The following is a 25,810-nucleotide window of genomic DNA, read 5'->3' on the forward strand; positions in this document are numbered from 1 at the left end:
CTCCAAATGAGATCGACGTTGGGATCGGGAGTAGGTATAAGTGGACGCATTGACCACTAGTGGTGGACCACTGGTGTCAGACTGCCTTTTCAGAGTAGGACTTAGGTTTTTTTTTAATATACTGAGTAAGGTGGGAAGATCGAGGTTTCTGTGGAGATGACGTAGCGCACGACCCACGGGCAGCTTGTGGCGATATGCCCATAAACTTATCACGGACGACCTGTAAGCTTTTGTAAGAGCTGTAAGGGCGATGGGCGAATACTACACAGGCGTATGTCATGATGGGATGTTTGCACGATTTACACAAGTCTACCTTGTGACAGCGGTAATATCCTTAAACAAGAGTGACAGCCGCCTGTTATAGGCAAATCCACAAACAATAATACTTTCGTAACAGTAGTTATTCTTCTTATTTATTTAACACTGCAACACTTCGCATGTTACCCTTATCTCTCCCACACACTGCCTAGGATCAATGGTAGAGATCTCTTGACATCTTTCCTTGTTTCATTATTCTGTCACTTATTTTGGTGCTAAAAAGCAAATAAAACATTCACCTGCTCCGAGAGTATTAGTGGACATGTGAATTCTAACGGAAATGGTGGAAATATGACGGGAATCCGTGAGTTTCCCAACGTGTTGTTTTTCCGCTATTTCTGTTTAACGGCCAACCTGACGCTCTGTATACGTTAATTGGATTTCGCGAATGCTTTTGGAAAAATAATGGAACGTAGAAGTTACTATGTGTTTCAAGTCATAACAATAAAATGTTTTAAAAAGAATAGTAACCGACTTCAGTGCTGGCGGAAACTAGCATTTTCCGCGTAGAATTGGGGCACTGAATTCAACAGGCGTTTGCTGTTAGAAGTACATATTTAAGTTCATCTCTCATAAACTACTAAAACAATTTATATTTATATGAAACTTGAACTATGCCGAATTAAAGTAAATGTAAGAAAAAGAAAATAAAAAAAGACACTCCGATTGACAGTTTCGGGGAAATACGTGGACAATCATAAATTCGTACACCTAAAGAATTGTGTATACACCATAATATGGGAATCTATAGGTATTATATTATGTGGACGTTTGAATGCACGACGGCGTAGTAAAATATATGAAATCACGCCATCATCATCATAACGAGTATGATGAATCAATTACCGGCCCACTACAGCGCACGGGTCTCATCCCATGATGAGAAAGGGTTCAATCAAGTCAGAGCGGCTTAGCGCAGAGATAGATGGCATAGGAATAGCAAGAAGGCTACGTTACTTTTGAAAAAAATTAAAAATGTACTGTTCGCGGGGGATACAATTTGTTTTATTTTTTCACAGAGCAAGGGGTGTGCAATTAAAGTGCATTCATAGAATTTCGCATGGAATACATCACACGTAAGCATTATGCTCTGAATGCTTCAACATTTCGCACACTCCCGTTGCTTAGTATTCCAAAATATTAGTAAAGAAAAATTCATCAAGATCGATTCAATTAATAAGATAAACAAGCATTTCTATAATGTACATGTTAAACTGACCTATTATACGTTTTTGATACCTATAAATAAATACATAAATTCATTTAATTATTCATTCACATATCGAAACATCGTGTATAATCAACTTGTCAGCCTTTTGTGCCTCGAGCGAGCATTTGTATGGAAACATTTAAAAAGCTAAGAGACGGTGTACGTTTCGTCTAATGCGTTTACACAAAATATTGAATGTGCATTTCATTCAATATTTTGTGTAAACGCATTCATCATTTCGCGGAAGTCAATGATAAACAAGGAACATTTACATGCTGATATTATAAATGCAAAGTGTCCCCGTTGGTTTGTTGGTCTGGCCCACACTTAACACAAACAGAACACAAAAGTACGTATAATGGCACGGTGAACGCTTTCAAAATAAAGCCTGTTACGATATGTACAAACATCGTGCGCACTCAACCTGTCAGCCTTTTGTACGTCGAGCGAGCGTGTGTATGGGAACATTATAAACTGAGAGACGATTACCACTATGTCCATTGCTTTTATAAGCACACAACGACATAAAAGCAAAAGCAACAGCGAGTTGTGTTAATCTTTTCGACTGTGTTGTAAACTAAACATCAACTGAAGATCTTCAGTATCAGAGCTTTCGGAACATCTGGTTTAAAGTTTCCCATTGGTTGCCCGGAATAGATTGCTATGTAGCGATAAGGCCTCCAAATTTTAAGCTTTGCGTTAAATTTTTATTTGCAAATATTCTGTATGTTTATGTGGTGTACAATAAAAGTGTATTAATTAATTAATTAACTCATTGTGGGTGGAAACCCTGTCCCCTTTGAAGGCCGGTAAGAAGGGTCGATATGACGATGACTCTTACACTATTCGCATTAAAACATTCTCAAATATATAAACGCGGCTTTTCATCGTCGATTTTCCTGTAGCTATTATTTTCATTTTTTAATTTCCACCCTCACTTGATAGCGGGGAAACGTTAAAAAAACTTTTATGAATCGTGTTTCAGTTATTATTTAACCGGCTGTAAAGGCAACTTTGTAATATTTTTCATCATTATTAAGCTATTACCAGCCTTTCAGAATGAGCAGGGAGTTTAGGTCGTAGTCCACCACCCTGGTCAAGTGCGTATAGACTTCACATATAATGGAGCATTGCCAAGCAATTAAAATATCACTTTCTTTTCTATGTTTTTTCCTTTTACGCCGTAGATTGCTTGGAAGAAATCGCTGTGTAGCGATAAGGCCACCAAATTGTACTTTATTGCTCTATTTTTATATCTCTGTAACAACAGTTTTTCTTTGGTGTAAAATAAAGGTGTATTCATTCTTTAACAGTGAAGGAAAACATCATGCGGAAACCTGCGTGCCTGAGAGTTGTACATAATATTCTCAAAGGTGTGTGGAGTCCACCAATCCGCCGTCCACCGCACTGGGCCAGCGCGGTGGACTAAATGGCGCCTTAACCCTTTCTGTAATGGGATCATCATCTCCCTAGCTTTAGTTTTGAGTTAACGAATGCAGTTATCACTATCACCTAACATTTGTGTTAATATGTTAACTGTATGAACGCTTCATAAGTGCCAGTGATGTAGACCTTCTACGTGAATAAAACGTTTTTGAATTTTGAATTTCACTTTATATGTTCGTTATAAAAACTTAAACATGAAAAATGTAATAAAAATACACACAATTCTATAAAAAGGAAAAATCGAAAAATATATCTGGCTATTTATTTTATTTGGTTTGTAAAGAATGAAAATAATAATAACGTGTAATATGCATGTTGTTAGTGCTCTTAAATAAATAAATAAATAAATAAAAATTCTAGCACAGGTCAACACACAGCACAACGGTAGATACTCAAATTTAACTAAAATTAATGAGATAACGTCCTACCTATTTCCTGATACAAATAGGTAAGTCGGAACTATGGTTAAATGCTATCGGATGAAATGTATTCCAGTTTATCGTAGCATTTGCATAATTGGGTGACATTCGTTTACATAATTTGACTTAAACAACAAAAGGAAACGTGGAGGGAGGGGTAAGGTAAGCCCTTTGAATAAAGGGTATTAGTGCAACAGATTAGGGGAGAGACGCAATTTATGAAATAAAATTTTGCTATAGCGGTGATAGCACTGCGGGTAGGACTTCGACTACACTTTCGGGGGGCCGAGTTCGAAACCCACCACGTACCTCTAACTTTTGTAAGTTATGTGCGTTTTGAGCAATTAAAATACCACTTGCACAACGGTGAGGAAACCTACATGCCTGAGAGTTCTTAATAGTGCTCTCAAAAGTTTGTGGAGTCCACCAATCCACACTACGGCCCTAACCCCTTCTCATTGTGGGAGGAGACCCGTGCCCTTTTGGGCCAGTAATGGGTTGATATGATGATGATGATTTTGTTTTTAATATTGATGATGCATAAACAAACATGGCAATTGATAGAACGGTGTTGTAATTAAATAGATACTATTTAATTACAACACCGTCGAATCCTAAACATGCATAGATCTGGCCTGGCAAGAGGTTTAGCCTCAGCTAGTTTAGCCAAAGTCAGTAAATCCCTGGGCTATATAATAAATCGGGTATCATTTTGGTTTCATTCGAAGTTAAATCATAAGGTTGCTTTACACCGCTTCATCTCTCGCAAGACAGATTATATATTGTGAAATTGTAAATTGCTGATTTTCGAAAAGAGCAACTGCCGAGTTTCTTGCCGGCTCCTTCTGGGAAGCGTCTGCCTGCCAGCAGTTGGTAGTAGAGTTACCACCAAAACCTTTCAGACTTGACTTGATTTTTGAATTTGAAACAAGGGAATGACAATGAAGTTGTTTGAAATTGGATTTAGTTAGCTTATTTTATCAAGATTATTTCTATAAATGCAGAGATCTTCTAATTAAAATAAGTCTGGTGCGACTAGAAACTTCTCTAAGAGATCTGGATTGATATGCGGTTGCTCAGGTAGACTAACTGACTTTGCGATTAAAAGGTGATTAAAAACGTACCCCTTTAGTAAACTGAAAGGAGGCGGCTATTGCTCCAATAAAAACTTTCCTAAAGAGAGTTGACGTTAGACAGTTGTAAACAATATACCAAAATAAAAAGGACAAGTCTATCTTCAAGATTAAATGAGACATGTTGCAGTGAGCTCACGTAAGGTCGAGAGGGAGAAGATTTCTTTTGCTAAATATTATTTTTAGTTAAATAATTCACCCAATTTAGACTGTGTGGCTCAAGTTAAGAAATTTAACGTCAATTTTCAAAATTTGATGTCTCACCTTTGATGTCTTTTGATGCCCCTACCTTTGGTAGTATGTAGTTGCCTATAGGAGATGAACGTTTGCATTATAGTTGTTTATATATTTATGTTAAGTTTACGTGTAATGTTTTAATCTTTTTAATATAACAGTGTGGTATCTTATCCCTACATCGGCCCTCATACAACTATTTGATCCGATATCAGAAGTGGGATAGGTACGTAAACCTATAAACGTATTGAAAGCTTCACAAAAGCAACTTTTTTAAACTCGCGAAGACTTTTACTACTTTCCGAACTTGCACCTAAAGTTCCGACTGCGCTACAAGTTCAGGAATCAGGGCAACTTCCAACTTCTAACTACTTTGTCACCCTCGAACAAATGGAAGTATCTGGAAACTTTCGGAATCCTATCAGGTAAATAGTTATGTCTCTAATTGATTAAATAATAGCCACCTGGCAATTAAACTCCGTATAAGATACCTATTTTGGAAGATTTAATTTCTGGATCAGATTAGATTACAATGTTTAATTACTTTGCCTAGCTTACCTATAAATTTAATATGGAACCTTTCTGGTAAGTTAATACCTTAATAAAGGGTATATGTTTTTCCTTACGTTATGGCGTTAATTAACATACATAGATGTTGCGATACCGAAATTGGAATACCGTGTACTATGGATATAAAAAGTCTAGTATATTAAATCTTCATCAATAGCATATAACAGTCATTCTGCTTGGCAGATTCTCTCAGCAGAAGGGTTTGCCCTTAATCACCACTCAGGGCAGACTGGTTGGTGATCATAGTTGATGGCACAGAGGGCGCTGCTGACCGTCCTTTGTTTTATCCCCTTAGTCGCCTCGTACGACACCCGCGGGAAGAGGAGCGGTGGTGACAAATGTATCCTGATCCGCCATCATTACACGGCGTATATCCTATTTATAATAATAGGTATTTAAATAATTACTAACCGATGTATCTGTTTCTTAAGAACAGGAGTATTTAACACAACGTCCTAAATTTAAATATTAGATTTCTTTCTTAAAACTTACTTCATCATCATTATCATCCACTCAACTTAATTACTGCTGTATTACGTAGATATGTGCCAAAGTTGTAAAGCTTCCTGGGCCCGGCCGCTCGGAGAAACTCGTTAAATATTAAAATATGGCTAAATGTTTCTTTTAGCCTTGAAAAAGACCACGTTTGGACACACACTTCGTGCTAGCTGAGCAGCTATATCGTGAAGTCTGCGATCAGCAGAATTATCATCAGATATACCCTGCTGATAATTGATCGAATTTTCATTCACTGCATGCAAAAGTCACTAGACTTGTGTATCGTTCGGATAAAATGTGTTTTTTTTTTAAATAAAACGTTGAATAATGCCACAAAAATATTTGGGTGGTGACAAAAAATATTGTTGCATAACCTTACCGGTAATTAATGCCACGTTAAATTTGGGCGGCGGCAAAAATGAATCCTCCTGTATAACCTACCAGTAGTTTGGTTCCTTTGTTCTTGAGCGCGTGCCGCCAACGCCTAGGTATCGCAGGAACGTAACACAGGAACTAACTCCGGCGACAGGGTGATCAAAAACGGACCCCATTTTTAATTACAACTTTATCATATTTATTTCGGACAGTGATTAATGACAAAAAAGATGAAGGGACATCGGGGTCCCGATTGGCCTGAAGAGGCAGTCCACCTAACCATCTTTTCTAATGACCCCGGGAAGATGGCAGTTTACGTTTATCCTATCTTACAGCGAGGCATGAGGGGCCATTTTAACCCCAACACGACTAGCGTAGGCAGAAGACAAAAAGTATGACCCCCGATTATATCCCCCGGAAAGGGATATTTAAGAGTCCAATTGCCGGAGCACGGAAACAGGGAATAGGAGGAGTTTACCCTCTTTTATTAATACACATATATTATTTGGATATTATTTCCACTTGTGTGCCAGTGCTCCGAGAGTTGATATAGCTGTGGGAGAAGATCACATCCTTTCCCCGGAGATATAATCGTCTCCTGCCCATGCTAGCCGTGCAGGAAGATATAAGCTTACCATGTCGTAAGTTATCTTACCCCACAGCGAGGTATATGAAATCCTTTTTATACCAGGGTTCCACCTGAAGCCTCCCAATAGGTTAGCCCCCGATATAATTTTAGTAACCAAAAAAAAATACTATTTTTGCCTAAGGAATTCGATTGTCTTTGTTTTTAACGGGGAATCCCCATGATTATAAAATGCATGTCTTAACAGAAAGGAATAGAACTTACTGTAAGGTTGCGGCCTTCCCCCAGTGTACTGCGGCGACTGGAGCAGCGGTGCGCTACGTTGAGTCGGTTGCACATCCTCTGACACTGCAAGCAAAGATGGCATATCATTTATCTAAATTCAAATACAAAATTTAAATTCAAAATTCAAATTCAAAATTCAAATTCAAATTCAAAATTCAAATTCAAAATTCAAATTCAAAATTCAAATTCAAAATTCATTTATTTTGAAACGTCAAGTCATTCTGTTTGTAGCGACTCTACCACCGGTTCGGAAGGCAGATTCCACTGAGAAGAGCCGGCAAGAAACTCAGCAGATTGCTCTTTTCCAACATCATTTAAAGTTTAACAGTTTTATCTTATAAAGACAGTAGTAGTAACGTCCGGGGAAGTACTGCCGCTTGCTTATTTCTACCGCCAGGCGGCATGGCTGTGTTCCGGTATGTAGGGCGTGGTTTCCGGTGTAATTACAGGCGTATGAGGCTTAACCTACGCTTCAGGTTTACGGACACAGGGTGGCAATCTGTAGGGAAGAGTTCTTTGCATGCCCTACGGAGTGTTACTCTGCGATGGTTTCCCACGTACCATCAGGTCCGCCATTTCCTTAATTCGACAATTATTTATATATATAAACAAAATATATATATAAACAATAAATAATAAGCACATTACGGCGACCCTAGTTCAGTAGACGCTAGGTAGTTGAGACTCCCCATCTGATTGGCCCATCTAAGCTAAAAAATTTCAGAAATTTTAATTAAAAAAAAGTAAAGATGGAGGAGGCTTTTACCTGCAGGGGACCAAATAACTTAATATATTGATACACAACTTAATTATAAATTTAGTAATTTTTTTTTGTTAAAATGGTTTAAAAAAAAAATTGAATGTATCAGAAATAAAGTTATGATAATACATTATCCAAACTGTCCGAACCATATATTATATAATAGAAAAGATATTAAAGATATTAAATTATTTTTAAAGCCTCACCGTTAATGCATTTATGTTTGCATATCACATTATATTTCATACATTTTGTATGAAGGCGAGGTACGTTTGAAGTTATTTTGCGATGACATTTGTAATGATGTTTTAAATCATCATAGACCCATAACACATGCTACGTTTACTTTGGGGCTAGATGACGATGTGTTTATTGTCCTAATATAAATATACTAATTACTTAGTAAAATATAATAATTTATTTAATGCAATCCGTTGCGCTGCCAGTCGGCACCGAGTGAGCTTACCTTAATATTGCAAACCAACCTCTCTAGCATGACCGCCGGGATAATATTAACGCGGGAGTCGACAAAATAAGAAAGGGCTTATTCACAACGATATTAATAAGCAAGGCCTTATTCACAATGATATTTAAAATGTAACACTTAAATTTGCAGTGACGTATCGCATCGTATCGCAACGTACTCGTATCTCAATGCAAATTAATTGGCATATCACTCTACTATTGATCATTAATAATTTCTTTGACTACGCTAGTCCCTAGCACAGGATTCTCTACACCTAAACTAACCAATTGTGGTGCTGGCGACAAATGCTGGGAGTGTCATGGACCGAATTTCGTACCAACATCTCTATACTCCAAGAAATCGGCATTAAAAAACGTCTTTCGGCATTAGTACAGAGTCGCATCTTAAAATTCTTCGGGACGTCTCCGGGCGTGAGAGTGAGTCCATAGAGCGTCTTGTCGTGCAGGGCAAGGTGGAGGGCACTAGAGGTCGAGGAAAGTCACCCATGCGATGGACCGATCAGATTAAGTCTGCTGTGGGTGGCCCTTTGCACGAGTGCACCAGGCTTTCGGCCAGCCGAGAGAAGTGGCGCTCGTGGGGCGTGTGACATCTGCCCTCAAAGACGCTTCATGATGACCACGACCACTCTGCCAAGAGTGTAACGACAAAGAAGAAGAAGAAACTAACCAATATAGAAAACATATACGCATTTGTATTTAGGCAAAATCATCTCTGTTATAAATTAATAAATTTGATTTATAAATTAAAAATTAGGGTAACTTACAAAAGTAAGTTTCGTAAATAAGTAAGGATATAATATGCCTATAATCTTTGGCCTGCCGGGTGGAGATGCCTAAAGTCAGTTAAATCTGAATTTTTTGTCAAAAAACTTCCATGTCAAATTTGACAGCATAAATACATTTACATAATTACAGTAGGGCTAATCTTATCTAACATGGATGGAACGAGGAAATTGTCTTGTGCCGCGCATGTTAGCTCTACATGTAAATAACTGCAATTTGTATCGTTGAATTTTGGCTTTCCACGCATGATAAGGTAACAAAATCGACATTCACGCGTAGTAAAATTGGGAACTTCGAGAAGTAGGAAGAACGTTCTAGCATGTTCGCCACGAGAAAATTAGGTCTACCATTTTCTCGTCTTATTTCTACGAGATAAGATGAGATAGGTAGTCATGATTTTCTCGTGGCGCACATTTTGTATACAGGGCGCAAAGTATAACATCGTAGCCCAATAAGCACACTTTGTCGCGCTGTTGATCGCGCCCTTGGTCGCAACTACTAACTTGCCATCTTGACTGTTTGCGGACAAAATTTGTATAACTTACTAGGTTCGTCTGCGAATCACTCGAGCGATTAAAAATAGCATATTAGAATTTCAATAAACAAGGTTGCGACCGCGATCTTTCGTCGGCAAGCAGACTACGGTGGATATGAAATCAAGTTAGAAACTATGGATAGTTGGCAACTGAGATTAAGCACAATGCATACTAATGGTTGGACTGTTGGCCATGACGGCCATTTTTCATAGTTTCCAATGTAATTTCTAATTGTAAGATCTAATTTGTCCGCAATGAATTTACGAGTGAATGCTATATTCGATAGTCTAGTCTCTAGTGGTACATTTTGTTACTTGCACAAGCGCAAACTTCACGGCGACTGAATTTCTATCCACCCACATAAGATATTGCGATCTGTACGCTTAGAGATTTAATGTTCCGATAAGAGGTTACGTAGAAGCCGTTTAAGAACATGGTTAGCTCACTTCCAGCTAGCTGCTAGCTTTTGAAAGCGGCGTCACCTAAGATTAGACGAGTTATACTTTCATGTACTCACATCGCTAGCATAAAATAAAAATAAAAAAAACAACCAATAGAAACAATTGCGATTATCACTATGTAATTTATACAAAACCAAAAAAAAATGTAGAACTCGTTTCTCGAAGTGATACAAATCATATTGTGACATAATTCTCACGGCGCTCATGCTAGGTGTGCATTTATTGACACACTTACCGTCATTTCAAATGTGTCAAGCGTATCCTCCTGGCGACCCTTCCTCCGGTCACTTCCCTGCACATATAAAGACCACCACACTCTTAATCTTCTTTCTTTTTTTTTTTTTTCAAAATCTAATTCGTTAAATTCATTTCCAAAAAAAAAGTTTTAATCTTTCACCACGCATAGCGTTAACGCTGCATGCCAATTCCACGATAAGTTATAAAAGCTACAAAAAAAATATATATATAAATGGACATTACAAAACAAAAATTTTTTATTCCATTCTGCCGAACTGACCATCTGTTCTGTGTTTTTTGCTGAGACATTTTTATACTGTGTAGTTCTTGTGTTTCTTTGTCTGCATGTTTCTCTGTTGTCAATTCTGCTTGTCAAGTCTTCATTTCAATGTTTTTTTTTTGCTGTTTTGTTTTCTCCACGTTAAGCATTATTATGTCTCTCATACAAAAAGATTTCAAGAGTGTGTTTGTCTTTAGTTTTATATGTGCATGGAAGATTACTTATTAATATTACAATATAATTGCTTACATTTAATTTGTACATTGAAGATTGGACAAGGTTCACCTGTTTTTTATAGAAGTTTTTAAATCATCTAATTTATTGGACAGAAGCAGGAGTTACTTTGCGGAAATCCGTAATATATTCTATATATACCCCTGCTTCTGTACGATAGTTAATGGATTTTTCAAAAATCCTAGATCCTAAGAAGCATTACTCCCGTTCTATGGGAATTATAATAGTTACTATATAATTCTAATTTGAAAATAAATAATAGAACCTCCTTAAAAACTTTCAACTATAGGGGGGTGACTAAAATAAACCCTTGTTAGTGGTACCGTCCCTAAGATAAAGAAGGAATTCCTATAAACTAAGCTAAGTTGTCTGTCAGTCAGTTAATGTTGGAGCTTTATAAAGTATGAGAAAAAGTTACAAAAGAGGATATAGAGAATTTCGCTTGCCTAATAATTAACTCTGATAAAACAAAAAAAAGTTTTAAGTTGGATTGCTCCTGACTATTACTTACAGACAAAATTTTGCTGTGTAAAAACTGGAAATACAAGTATCAGTTTAAAAATAAAAATAAACAGTGAACCTTGTCCATCACCCGGTGTACATCTGTAATGTCATAATGACACTGTATTGGATGCAATAAATAGCTATGTAGGAAAGCGAGACAGTAGGAGTGGAAAGCTGTTATAGAATAGAATAGAATAGAGAAGCGTTGATGTCAAAGTTTTTTTGGGAAACCGTTTATGACAACTTTTTGAGATCACGTACCTCTGTACCGAGGCCAATAAATCTAAACACATAATTTCCATCGAAAACTGAAACGTCAACGTACTTAAATGTTAGAGAGGAGAGTTTTAAGCAAGTAAGCAATACGTACCAGTATTTAGTTGGAGTGCTGGTGATGTACCTAAATAGTTACATGTTGTGTTCCATCGATCGACAACAATTAATTATTTCAAACGCCCTTCACTTTAGTTTAAGTCAACAAATATTAGATCGACATAAGTCTTCTTTATGACTGACTAAAATTTTAAATGGCTAACCAGTCGTTATCTGCCATTTGCACAGTAAATTTGAGGAATGTTCGCTTTAATAGTGTAGTCAGTATACACACTTTATTTTTATTTCGCCGCCATAAAAATAACATAACATGCAGAGACTGTTGTGATAGAATGCAAATCTTAAAATTACTGTCAATCGATAAATTATAGCATAGATTATATAATACAGTGTCAAAGCTGAAAATAACACTTAAATAATGTTAATGACAGTTAATTATGTAAAATTAAAGTGAATTCTGAAAAGTGGCTATACGGTGAAGTGTTTTCTGGAAATCCCATCTGATATAAGTACCTTGGCTAGCTCATACTATTGCCGGCCTAATAAAAAACAAATCATAAACCGTTTAAGGTGTTGTCTACGTCAATCCTTCCTTCCTTAATTAATTTTATTAATTAATTAATATTATAAATGTGATTGTCAGTTTGTTTGTTACGCTTTCACGCGAAACTACTTAACCGATCCTCATGAAACTTTGTTCACATGTTCTTGGAAGTGTTAGAAGTAATATAGGATACTTTTTATCATGACATTAAGCTCGGTTTCTTTGGGAGAGGGGATGAAAATGTCTGTCGATTTTACACCATAACTCCAACAAATTATAACCGATAAAAATAATTATATTTGTACTACAGAGGTTATAATATGTGTTAATTTTGTCCAAACTTTGTTTAGATCTGAACGTGGTTGGAGAAAGAGGACAGAACTCCTCAGCGGACAGCAGCAAACCCCTCATTTAAGGCTTAGCGATACTGAATACTTTAAATTTTTTTATAACTACAACTAAATTGAATGCCACCTCAAAAAACAAAATTAAACGCAGACGAAGTCGCGGGCAACAGCTAGTCACTAATAAAATAGTGATCGGGTGGTTGCCTATCAATATATTCAGCCCTTTTGTATTGTATCGGCGATTGCCAAATTAAGTTTATTCCCTTTAACAACAATATTATAGGGAAAACAGCGTGATTTCGCGATCAGAGGTATTGTTTTGATAAAAATGCCTTACCCCAAACAGATTAGCACGCTGCCACCATAGACCGAATTAAGACTTAACACCAGGTTTCTTTCCACTACAGGGTAGCCCTTAACTGCAATCTCACCTGGTGGTAAGTGATGATGCAGTCTAAGATGGTAGCGGGCTAACCTTTTAGGGAGTATGGTAGTCGCACCCCTAATCGGTTTCCACGCGACATCTCCTCGGAACCCTTTATAGCCACGGCCAAAGTCTCCTACCAGACTAAACCAGAGAAAATTCATAAATTATAAATCCCTGCCGGGAATCGAACCTCCTGGTAAAATTCACAGCGCTCACCGTTGCGCCAGAGAGGTAACTAGCCACGGCGAAAGCCTCCCTTCCACCAAGTAAAAGCTACACATGCAGCAAAATTATACCTACCAAATGAATCTCAAAAGCTCGGCAAAGGACCCGGTATCCGTGCACTAAGCTTTGAGCAAAAGAGAATGCATGATTAAACCCGTTGCGCCGGTTACCGAGAGGAGATAGACATATGGGGTGAGCTCATTGAACAATAACCAAGTACTAGAGCAGTGTACTAACATATCTTTGCGCACAACGATGGAAACGGGGATGACAATAACATCGTTCCTTGTAGGTAAGATTTCCGTGTAGATCGTTCCAAGTCAAAACCTTTTTTATTCAAATATAGAAGGCACTTTTGATGCGTAAATAGTTTTTCAATTACAGTGAGGTGATGGTGATAACAAAATTAGTCAACTTTTCGAAGAAGCCCACAAAAAACTCAGCCGAGTATCGTTTTCGTTATCACATCCCCAGAGTTAACTTTCGTAATTGGAGTTTCTGCTAAATTTCAGCAAAAAAAAAAGAGTTTTTTCTCGCAGTTCCATATTTAAAACATGTGGTAGGAAACAATACCAAACAGTTCCGGAGCACACTGCCAGTAACACATCTCGTGGAACACATCGTATGATATATTATAGGTAGTGTTACTTATCAAAGGTTATCGGACACCCACTTATAGACGGATGCCTTCAGATATTTGTTCCTGAACGTGAAACGTTATACGAGCATGCTCACTATAAGGGGCAGTACAGACGTATGTAATAACATCAAAATATTATAATAATTAAATAAATATACTACGAATATACACAAATCGCCATCCAGCCTCAAAGTAAGCGAAGCTTGTGTTATGGGTACTAAGATAGCTGACAAATATTTTTAAAAATATAATAATAAACACCCAAACACTGAAAAACATCCATGTTCATCACACAAACACTTTTTAGTTGTGGGAATCGAACCCACGGCCCTGGACTCAGAAAGCAGGATCGCTGCTCATTGCGCCAACCGGCTGTCACATACAAGATAAAAAAATATATCATAATCATCAACCCACTAACCACTATAGGGCGCCGGTCCTCTAAGAATGGGAAATAGGGCCGTAGTCCACCACGCTGGCCAAGTGCCGCTTGGTGAATTCAAACGCCTTCAGACATTAGGGACACGTGTAGGAATGACATCGTGAAAAATTCCATATTTGATTGCTTAAAACGCTAATAACTCCGAAAGTTAGAGGTGCGAGCCGGGAATCGAACTCTGCCCCCCAAAGGGAAACCGAAGGCCGAACCACAAGCTATCATACTGTTGCATAACTAAGTTAACTATGGAATATATCATTTTGTTATATTCAATACCGGTAAATAAAAAAATATTTGTTTAAAAATACATGAGCATCGAAAACATTACTCATCTTTTTTTGGCAGTCTTTTAAAAACTGTCTCGCATGAACTGTGAAGTTCTTAGAGCATTACCCCACAACGCTGTTCCAATGCGGGTTGGTGGACTGTAACGATTAACAGAGATAATGACCGCCAATTTCTTAACATGTATACATTAGACAGATTAACAGGGTTATTGCTGTGCGACGAAGAGTCAGTACATATTTGAAAATTGAATTGATGTCCATAAAAATATAACATAATTTAAAAAGAAAATGGACTGTTAAAATATGAATATGTATTAGAAGCAAAAATAAACTCGTTGTGCAGTTTACTAGGCTACATAAAATTGGTATTTCATTCAAGTATATATTACAATTTTATAACAAACTAGCTGTCCCGGCGAACTACGTACCGCGGATCATTATTTTTTTTATGATGAATGTTATATTTTAATACTTATTATCCTATTCCGGTCTAAGAGGAATCCTAAAAATCATATAGCATAAAAATTGGTCCAGCCGTTCTCGAATTATAAATGGTTTAACACAACTTTCTTTTATACATATAGATAACAGATAAGGAATACTTAAAGATAAAAAAGCTTGAATGTGAACTGGTTTTTTTTTCAAAATATTAATTGAGTGTGAGATGGTGATAACAAGCACAAATAACCCGGCTATTTTATATGTGGTAACTTCTTAGACCAGGGCGCGTTTTGGAGCTTTCATAGCTTTGGGAAGTAGTTATCACCATCACCTCAGAATTATATAAACATATATGTTTGAACGCTTCACAAGTGCCTGTGCTAGGCATACATGCACAATGAATTTTTTTAATGTGAATTAAGGGTAGGCAGGGCATCTGCGCATGTATGAAGTCCACACCACTGAATATAGGTCTGAGCTACTCGTCACCCTGCAGTGAACATCAAAGGTCAACCGACACCCACTCATCGGTAGATGTCATCGCAAATAACGTGTAACGGCGACATACGAGCTTTCTCCAGGCTAAGGCCCATTCAGACACATGATATAATCCGCGCGGATAAAATATAGCATTATTATCAGTGATTAATAAGTAGATTATGTATACCAATTACCTATACTTCGAGGAACTGAGAAAAAACTTATATTTAGGGACATTTCGGGAAATCGCTTGTGTATATAAAAAAAAATACCATAAACATCATCAACACATTACCGGCCTTTTACATGTCCCGGGTGTCCTGTTTGAATGAGAAGTGTTCAGGCTGTAGTCCACCACACTGGCCCAGTGCGAATTGGTGGACTTCACACGCCCTTGCGAAAATTATGGAGAACTCAGGCATGCAGGTTTCCTTAAGATGTCTTCCTTTATCGTTGAATTTATTGAGAAACGCACTATCACTCCTAAAAGTTGGAGAGGGGAGGTGCGTGCCGAGGATCGTCGTCCGAGGAGGAGTTCAAATACTGTGGTCCCAAGTGTGCGGTTTTTACTGTGAACCCTGAGTTTACTAGTTTGAATAAGCATGGTTTCTTGCCTACATTTCCCCCCGTCCCACGCGTCTGCATCTTTATTTCATTAAAACTTTTAATGAGCCTACGCCGAGTGACCTTAATAACGGAAAGTAGTTTTTTGTCATTACGTAACTAATTTTTTTGTCGTACATATTTTTCTTCATGTAAACAAGGCTCTTCTCATAATCTTTTTGTTAATAAGGGAGATCAACGTAGAGAAAAGTAGAAAGATAATTAAATAATCCATATGCGAATCGCGCATGGGTGAAGCGTCTCGGTTACACAATTAATTAATGACTTGACATTACATATTTGTAATTGTGGAAAAATTATAATGCATTAAGAAATTCATATGAATTTGTATGATATTTTTTTAATTGTATAATTACTCTGTAAAGTATAATATTAAGATGTTTGTATAAATGACTATTCACTGATAGCTACAGATAATAAACAGGAGGACAAATAATGCGGTCTGTGCGGTTTTTCCGTCACGCATGAACCAACCTTTACTAGTTTTCCATAAGCACTGTTTCTCGCCTACATTTCCCCAACGCCCGCGTCAGCATCTTTATTTCATTAAAACTTTTAATGAGCCACCGCCAAGTGACCTTAATAAGAGCTCTTTGTTATCACGGAGCTAATTTGTTGCTATATTTTTCTTATTGTAGATGAGTCACATAATTTTTAAGAGACTTATATTTATGAGGCTATTTAACACGCTTTAATTTAGTTTGACCTGTCACAGTGTCTGTCTGTCTGTAATCAAAACTTGCGAGTCAAAATCATTTAAGATTGGGGGCCGCTGCAAAATGGCGGATTACATATTTTTAGTAACTGCCATGCCCTAATAGATACATAGATAGATAGTCTTTATTGCACATACAGAAACAAACAAATTGAACAAAACAAGAGGTAAATAAATATAAATGCGCAAAGGCGGCCTTATCGCTTGAAGCGATCTCCTCCACACAACCTTTGATTGATGTAGCATGTTTGGTACGGAAAACGGGATAGTGCAACATTCAATTTAAAAATAAATAATTGATATACATTACATATACCTTACATACCTACTAATACTACATAATTTATAAATAAATCATATGTATGATCAATCATATATATTTTACTACATGATAGATAGGAAATGGTCGTTTACGCGGGATTTAAAGATGTTTAGAGATTTAGACTGTAATAGGTTCTATAATAGGTTCTATTTCTCTCGGTAATAGGTTAGCCCGCTACCATATTAGACACAGTGGCGTGCACTTCATACATGCACAAAAGCACTGCATACCCTAAAAATTTTGTATCACTCATAAGATTTTTCCATTTTATGCCATTTTCCTTCTTTATGCATGCCCTGATCAAAATCCCTGTGCACTGCATCATCACTTATTAACAGTTGAAATTGAAGAAGTAACTTAAAAACTCATAACTCTGATGCATGCCGAGGATCGAACTCAGGTTTCTCCGAAAGGAAGCCTCAAGTCTTAACCATTGGGCTATCAGCGCTTTTTTTGTAAAATAAATTTAACCTCAATTTCAGTATTTACGTATCACAGCTGAGCAAATGAGAGACGATCTCATGAGAAAGCAGGTTTTAGAACATTAACCTGAGAGAAATCTAAGGCAAGCAGGTTTGCTCACGATGTTTTAGTTTTTTTTTCGTTCAAAGCACGTGATATTTTTATTCCTTAAATTGAAAACAAAGCGGCGGAAAATTTGATATTACATCTCTGATTACGAGTCGGGGTTTAAAAAAAAAAACGCAAATACCGTTCACAGAAAGGGGCAATATCAATAAGAACACGGTGTCAAGTGCGTAGCGAGACGCGGGTACACAATAAGGGAAAAAGAGTTCTCTAGTTCTGAGAATGAATTGCGGGGAAAAATCGAGTTTCGCCGAAATATTCGATAGCACCGAAATTGAGAACGCTTATAAAATGAATCTTAGAAACTCGATTATTCTTAATTCCAAATTCATTTATTTCACCTTACTGTACCACCGGTTCGGAAAGAAGATTCTACCAAAAAGATTTTCAAATCCGTGTTTTGATTTTTGACATCTAGACAAGAATTGAATTGAATTGAAATATTATTTTGTTAAGATTAACTTTATTAATTTCGGATTTAAAACCATTGGATTTCAGATGCTTTTATAGCAGCAAATTTCTGGGCTTTAAAGCGATTTTTTTCGTCGCCGCTACTGCCAATTCCAAAGAAGCAATATGACAGTGTTCAGTCTATACATTCTGCAGGTACTTGACGAATGAAAAAGTACCCTTAAATAATCATCATCATAGTAAAATATGAGTACAGACCTATGCGAGATTATAAGAAAAAACAGTAACATTTAACAACTCTGTATTGTGTCAGATAAAAGCGAGGCCGTTTCTCGAGATCTAGTTAATAAATAGTAGATTATATAACAAGGAACGCAATGTGATAACGACAAAGGCACCGGGACGTTTCTTTGCATCGTTCGAATTCTTTGAAGTGTATCAAAAAAGCAGTCGTATTGGTATCAAAATACCCACCAACTCAATGTGAACATTGGTCAAATCAATTTAGTAAAATATCTGGCAAATATGAATTCATAATTATCTAAAGTTCAATTATTTACCCACTTCATAAATTTACTGTAAGACAATGTCTTATGTTACGGGCGCCGGGATAAATCCCAAGCAAACGAGGGATACCAGAGTAACTCCCGCGCGTAGCGAGGGTGTTGCCTCTAGAACCCCGAGTGTAGCCTGTGTAGGGCGAGAGCCCATCCCTAGTTTTTACATATAATTGAATAAAATATGGAGGCGGAGTCAATATCCGCGGGGGCTTTTGCTGCCCGGAATACTAATGGCGGAAGCAGGGATGCTCGTAATGGTGAATTACGTTGAGATAAAGGCAGCAAAGCTTTTGTAATCAAAATATATACCAAAGAAATCAAAAGATATTTTCACTACCTCTCTGACACAGCGGTGGGTTTAAAGTGGGAAGTCTCGGGTTTGATCTCCGGCAAGGGCAATTTGGGAATTTTTAATTTCTGACCTTCTCTGTTCTGATCTGGTGGGAGGCTTCGGTCGTGACTAGTTAACCTTTAGCCGTTGACGTCTAAACCAGCATTGTTTAAGTACTAAGCTAATAATAAAATGAATTGCTCTCAACTTGCTCAACGTAGGCAAGGTGTAGGTTTGGTTAAGTACGATTGTCTAAACATACACAAAAAAGAGTTTATTTAACTGAATAAAGATTAATACCAAACGAAAGGGTAAATTAAAAATCCTGTGCAATTTATTCACACACGGCGGAAGTGTAACTTCTTAAAAGTAGCCTACGGGAGATTGAGGTGGATGTAGAGTATCAGAACTATTAGGATAAATGTAATGTTTATTATTTAGTTTCCATGGTAACAAGAATAGGAAAAAAAAATGTATAATGCTTTCTATCTCACTCTGTCCCATATATTTATGTGTTAGTTTCTTTACCTAGATAATATTCGGTTTCCTTGGTAACTTTAATAGGAAAAATAAGTTAATTAAACGAAAGCGTCGCAAAGCGAAAATGTAACGAGGTCATTCATCAGTAGATTTTACTCCTCACATTTTTCTCATACCGAGCGTCTTATATGAAATAAAATCGATTCTTAAGGAGTAAACTCCAAAAAAAAAAATCCGAGCAACCTATGAGTTTCAGCACAAAATTACTTCTATAGTCACAACTCGGAATAGTCGTGGATTTCGTCGTAAATAATGCAGAGCATCGACGTGTACCTCGAAGAGCCCGGAATATCGAAACGCTTGTATTTCCGCGTAGCTGATGACTTCGGTCACGACAACTTCGTAATACACTTTTTCACCAAGTCTAGGAAACGTTTTGTTAAGCTTACGAATGTGGTTATCGCCATCGTCTCACTACCACGTGCACATTCTTTACGGGCCAAAAAAGCTGGAGTGTGAATTATTGCCTTCACCGAAGCCGGCGCCGGCGTATTCCAAAAGCGTCCTTGCCTAAGAAGAAGCCCAGAACAAACTTGCTGGTTGCTTTCTTTTGTTGTCAACATCTCACATTTACTACAACTATTTAAGAAGCAACCAAACGCAGGTTACTGCACCCTGCCCCTGCTAACGTCACTTTTGCGTACAATAAATAAACAAAAGTGACGGTTGAGAGCAGTGATTGCCAGATTTACGCCTGTCGCGAGATACGTAATCGCCCTGCAGGTTGCTTCTTAATAGTTTTGAATGATAATCTGAGATGGTGATAGCAAAAAAAAACAACCGGCAAAGTTCGTTGTGGGCTTCTTCTTAGACCAGGGCGCGTTCGGCACCCTCGAACTTCACACTAAAATAGGAAGATCGAATTGACGAAGGTTCAGATGTGACGAAGATAAGGAGTACCTTCGCCAATAAAATCTAAGAAATGATAACTTTTTGGAAGGAGGAAGAAAAACGGAAAATCTTAAATTTTCTCTTTAAAAACAAAGAGGCACTTGGGTACACACTGTACTTCATTACAATTCATTTCAGTTTGTGCCCCTCTGTGAATTGCACTATCACAAAACCGATCGTATGCTACACAATTTTAAGATCTAAAATCGTATGCCGCAATCAGACGCCTATTCCTAGCCGGTTTGACAAAAAAATTTCAACTCTATCTACTAAGCCGTAGATTCAGAATCCGTAAGTGCATCGATGTTGTAGGGTAGTTGAATATTTTATGTCAAGTCGTGTGATGGTACGGTATTCGTACGGTCACGAAAGTTAACAAGGTAGAGGGAATGTACTGAAAGGGAAATACAGAGTGTTTTCTTTATTACCGAGATCATTAATTGATATTATTATTAATCTCAGGTAAGCAAGTTAAAAGAGGTCCGTCTACAACGGATGAGATATGAGATATAGCAAACCATGAGTGAATTTTTTTTTTTTTATAAAATAAATATACTACGACAATACACCGCCATCTAGCCCCAAAGTAAGCGTAGCTTGTGTTATGGGTACTAGGATAGCTGATTAATATTTTTATGAATATAATACACATAAATACTTATAACATACAGATAAACACCCAGACACTGAAAAACATTCATGTTCATCACACAAGCATTTTCCAGTTGTGGGAATCGAACCCACGGCCTTGGACTCAGAAAGCAGGGTCGCTGCCCACTGCGCCACTCGGCTGTCAAATCGGCGAATTATTATGGGAAATTCTTAAAAAAAGGTGTGATGACGACGAAAAGAACATCCGGCTTGAAATTTTGCAGGAGACTCCGGGAAAAGGACAAAAATGTATTTTCTCTCATAGCTTTATCCAAGCGTTGGCGCAAAAGTGGAAATAATATCAAAATAATATACGGGTAATAATAAACAGGGGTTCACATCTTCTATTCGCTGTTGCCGTGCTTCGTCAGGTCGTCAAGATAGAAAAATGAATGTTAAAATGTAAAATGTTAATTTTTGATGTTGATAAAGAGCGACTGCTGAGTTTCTTGCCGGCTTCTTCTCGGTAGAATCTGCCTTTCGAACCGGTGGTAGAGTCACTACACACGGACAGACTTGACGTTTCAAAAGTGCTTGTATTAGGCCTACTTGAAATAAATGCATTTTGAACGTTTATTTTATCTCTTGTCGGGGGATATAATAGATGGTTATAATTCTTAATTAATAATGGTTAAAAGTCTTCTACCTATGTTAACCGTGGAGGATGAGAACAAGCAAACGAGGACATGGGCCAGTATTGCTATCGTATAAAACACCTTAGTTCCAAAAGAAAACAAAACCGGAAGTCATCGCAAAACGAAACACCCTGTGTACATTCGATAGATATATATTTACAGTAGTAGTTTATATTTTGTAGTAGTAAATATATCGAAAAGTTTATTTTGAATACGCTTTGAATCTGTCATGTGCATGCTATAGGAAAATCTATAGATCAGAATGTTTGCGTTTTATGGGCGAATTCTGTTTCATATTTTTCATTTTCTAAAGGTAAAAATATAAAAATATTGACTTTTAAAATACAAACGTATCAAAATTTCCGCGTGGTGACGGCATTTCAGAATAAAATTTTCACCACCACACAGTTACAGCAATGCACTGTTATTACGCAGTGGGTAGGAGCTCGACTTCCCTTACGGTGGGCCGAGTTCGAATCCCAGCACGCACCTCTAACTTTTCTAAGTTACGTTCGTTTTAAGTAATTATAAAATATCACTTGTTTTCGACGGTGAAGGAAACGTCATAAGGAAACCTGCATGCTTGAGAGTTCTACATAATGTTCTGAAAGATATGTGGAGTCCACCAATCCGCACTGGGCCTGCGTGGTGGTCTTAACCCCTTCTCATTCTGGGCGGAGACGCGTGCCCTGGAGTAGGCCGGTATTGAGCCCATATGATGAAGTACATTTACTCTACGAAAACAAGTCTGTCTGTTTGTAGTTACTCTACAACCAATACGAGAAGACACTAGGCAGTTGCTCTCTTCCAACATTAACGATTTGCAATTAAACGTTAATTTGCCTATCTTGTGAGACATGAAAGCGGAGCCGTATGCTTCCAAGCAATTTTGCCATTAAGAAATTCATCAATTGTACAGTAGCCTCGCTGTAATAAATTTGTTTAAACTTATACATTGGTAGGTCCAAAATTATATTAGAAATCGCATTACGAAATTATATACTCGTGTTTAATCCCACATACACACAAATGATTTCTGTACATTTCGCAGATGATATGCACATTTCACTAATTTATGTCCAAGTCGATTTTTTATATCCACTTTTTTTTCATAAAGAGTTTTGACTTACGAATACTATATTGTTGTAAATAACAATTAACCAAATAGTTTGTTTTGGCGACGTTTAACTTAAATTCACGGTATTCAAAGTTTACGTGTAATGTTTTGAAAACATCATCCGCAATCTATAAACGTCCCAACGCTGGGCACGGTTCTCCCCACTCATAGGTGAGAGAGATTTAGGAGAATTTCATCCACTATGTTGCTCCAATGCGGGTCTGTGGGCTTTAACGACTATTGCCACAAGTAGTAATAGCCGAAACCCGTCGGCTATAAATCCGGGCTTGTACCGAAAATTCTTTAACAGAAAGAAACACAATACCTAACAATTTTAGCCCGACTCGGGATTTGAACCCAAGACCTCGTGATCCGTAGTCAAACATGCTAACTCGTAGACCAACGAGCAGTGGCGTGCATAGAGGGTATTCACAGGGTATGCAGGTGATATAAAATGAAGAAAATCTCCAGTACAAGTTATAAAAAACTTAAGGATAGGCTTTGTAAGGGTTATAAAAAGCCTCATCATCATCATCATCATCATCATCACATCAACCGATAGACGTCCACTGCTGGACATAGGTCTTTTGTAGGGAGTTCCAAGTTCCACGATTCTGAGCCGAGCTGATTATAAAAAGCCTACCCTTAAGTATTTATAACTCGTACTGGTGGTTTTTTTTTTCAATTTATATCATTGGAATACCCTGTGCATACCCTCTATGCACGCCACTGCCAACGAGGCAGTCATCAGTCTTTAATGTTTTGACAATCGTAACAAGTTATTTCAAGTGCGTTGAAAAATATTAAACGTATCCATTTTGAAATGAAACCATTATCACGGCTTCACACCTAGATCTAATGGACGGAAACGAGTGGGAGGTAGGACTACCGCGAGCTGTTGGGAGAGTAGGGGGAAGGAATGGGGGTAGGAAATTGCACTTCACAAGGTTTGCCGGCGTCTGACCTCCTTATTGTATGGTAATATAACGCTTTCACGCGTGACGGCGGATCGGTGACAGAATGGTAATTAGAGGTAGAATGACGTCATTAAAGGCATGGTTTTTTTTTCTTTATTACTTCATTTCCTTCCCAGAAACCTGGATATCCTAATCGGTAAGGCTTTGTGCTTTCCATTCGTTGAGACCGAGTTCGAGCCCCGGCACGCACCACTGATTTGTCGAAGTAATGTGATTTGTCAAAGTAATGTGCATTCTTTATTTGAGCACTTCACTTGATTTAAACGGTGAAGAAAAACAGCATGCCTGAGAGTTCTCCATAATGTTCTCAAGTGCGTGTGGAGTCCACCAATCCGCACTGGGCCAGCGTGGTGGCCTAACCCCTTCTCATTGTGGGAGGAGACCCGTATCCTGTAGTGGGCCGGTAATTTGATGATGATGATGACTCCTCTCAAAATGAGAAGGGTTAAGACCGCAGTCCACTAGCAAAGAGCGCATTGTGATATTTCGAAAGCCTTTGGCCATTATAGACATACTTTTTTTTTTTTTTTTAATAAATAATAAATTAATATACTACGACAATACACACATTGCCATCTAGCCACAAAGTAAGCGTAGCTTGTGTTATGGGTACCAAGATAACTGATGAATATTTTTATGAATATGATGCACATAAATACTTATAATATACGAGTACAGATAAACACCCAGACACTGAAAAACAATCATGTTCATCACACAAACATTTTCCAGTTGTGGGAATCGAACCCACGGCCTAGGACTGAGAAAGCAGGGCCGCTGCCCACTGCGCCAGTCGGCCGTCAAACTTTGTGGCTCAGATAACCCAAACAGATACTTTTAACCCCGGAAACGTATTAATATTATAAATGCATGCATTTGGTTGTTTGGTTTGTCATTTTTTTAAGCAGGAACCTTCGCATGAATGTCTCAAGTAGAAAATTATAGAAAAACCTTTTACGAGGGGACGCTATTATAGTCAGATTTAGTAAACATATTAGTTGGTATGATTTTATAAATAATGGGGTTATTGATAAGCCCCTTACCCGAAGGGATTCTATAACTAAGTCTATGTCCCTCTGTCAAGCTGTCAGCGGGATGTATCTCATTTTGCATCATCAAAAAATTATAAATTCAAATTAAAAAATTCATTTATTTCAAGTAGGCCTAATATAAGCACTTTTGAAACGTCATGTCTGTCTGTGTGTAGTGACTCTACCACCGGTTCGGAAGGCAGACTCTACCAAGAAGAAGCCGGCAAGAAACTTAGCAGTTGCTCTTTTCCAACATCAACAATTTACATCATCATATCAACCCATTACCAGCCCAATACAGAGCACGGGTCTCCTCCCACAATAAGAAGGGGTTAAGGCCGTAGTCCACCACGCTGGCCCAGTGAGGATTGGTGTTCTATAAATACCTTTGAGAACATTATGAAAAACTCTCAGCCATGCAGAGATTGTATTTTAACTGTTTACATTCAAAGCGCACATAACTCTTATAAGCTAGAAGTCCGTTCCGGGAATCGATGTCAGACCCCCCGAGAGGGAAGCCGGAGTGTTAATTAACCACTAGGTTATCATCGCTCATAATAAAAAAAATCTAAATAAAAAATAATATTTTTTATGGTATACGATTTTAAACTTTTTCCACTCGATAAAACATATTTGTTTTTCAGAAAAGTACGCAAACACAGGTAGGCAACCTTTCCATACCCACTTGCAGCGCGAAGCTCGGATACGCGTTGCGGGATCGTCGTATTTGCTTTGCGCTTCAGTGTTGCCACTCTATGGGGGGGATTTTTCCCACTTCCCTCAAATGGGATTCCATCGCTTCGCATTGATTTAAAGAGTTTCTAGTTTTAACGCACTTGTTACAAATCAATTGGAGTGGTGCGGTTTTTAATTAATAAATTTGCAAAGTTATTGGATAG

The 25,810-nt window shown here is 37.7% G+C and overlaps 1 protein-coding gene across 5 annotated transcripts in view; it reads right to left on the reverse strand.

Moving 5' to 3' along the window:
* The window catches only part of LOC120634789 (heterogeneous nuclear ribonucleoprotein L), a 442,186-nt gene that overhangs the window by 29,493 nt on the left and 386,883 nt on the right, over nt 1-25,810 (reverse strand). For all 5 annotated transcript variants that reach the window (XM_039905592.1, XM_039905591.1, XM_039905590.1 and 2 more), the window contains exon 6: nt 7,054-7,137. In XM_039905592.1, the coding sequence (XP_039761526.1) occupies nt 7,054-7,137 (84 nt within the window). The remainder of the gene's footprint in view (nt 1-7,053; nt 7,138-25,810) is intronic.

Source organism: Pararge aegeria, chromosome 25 (assembly GCF_905163445.1).
Source record: "Pararge aegeria chromosome 25, ilParAegt1.1, whole genome shotgun sequence".
Taxonomy (NCBI): domain Eukaryota; kingdom Metazoa; phylum Arthropoda; class Insecta; order Lepidoptera; family Nymphalidae; genus Pararge; species Pararge aegeria.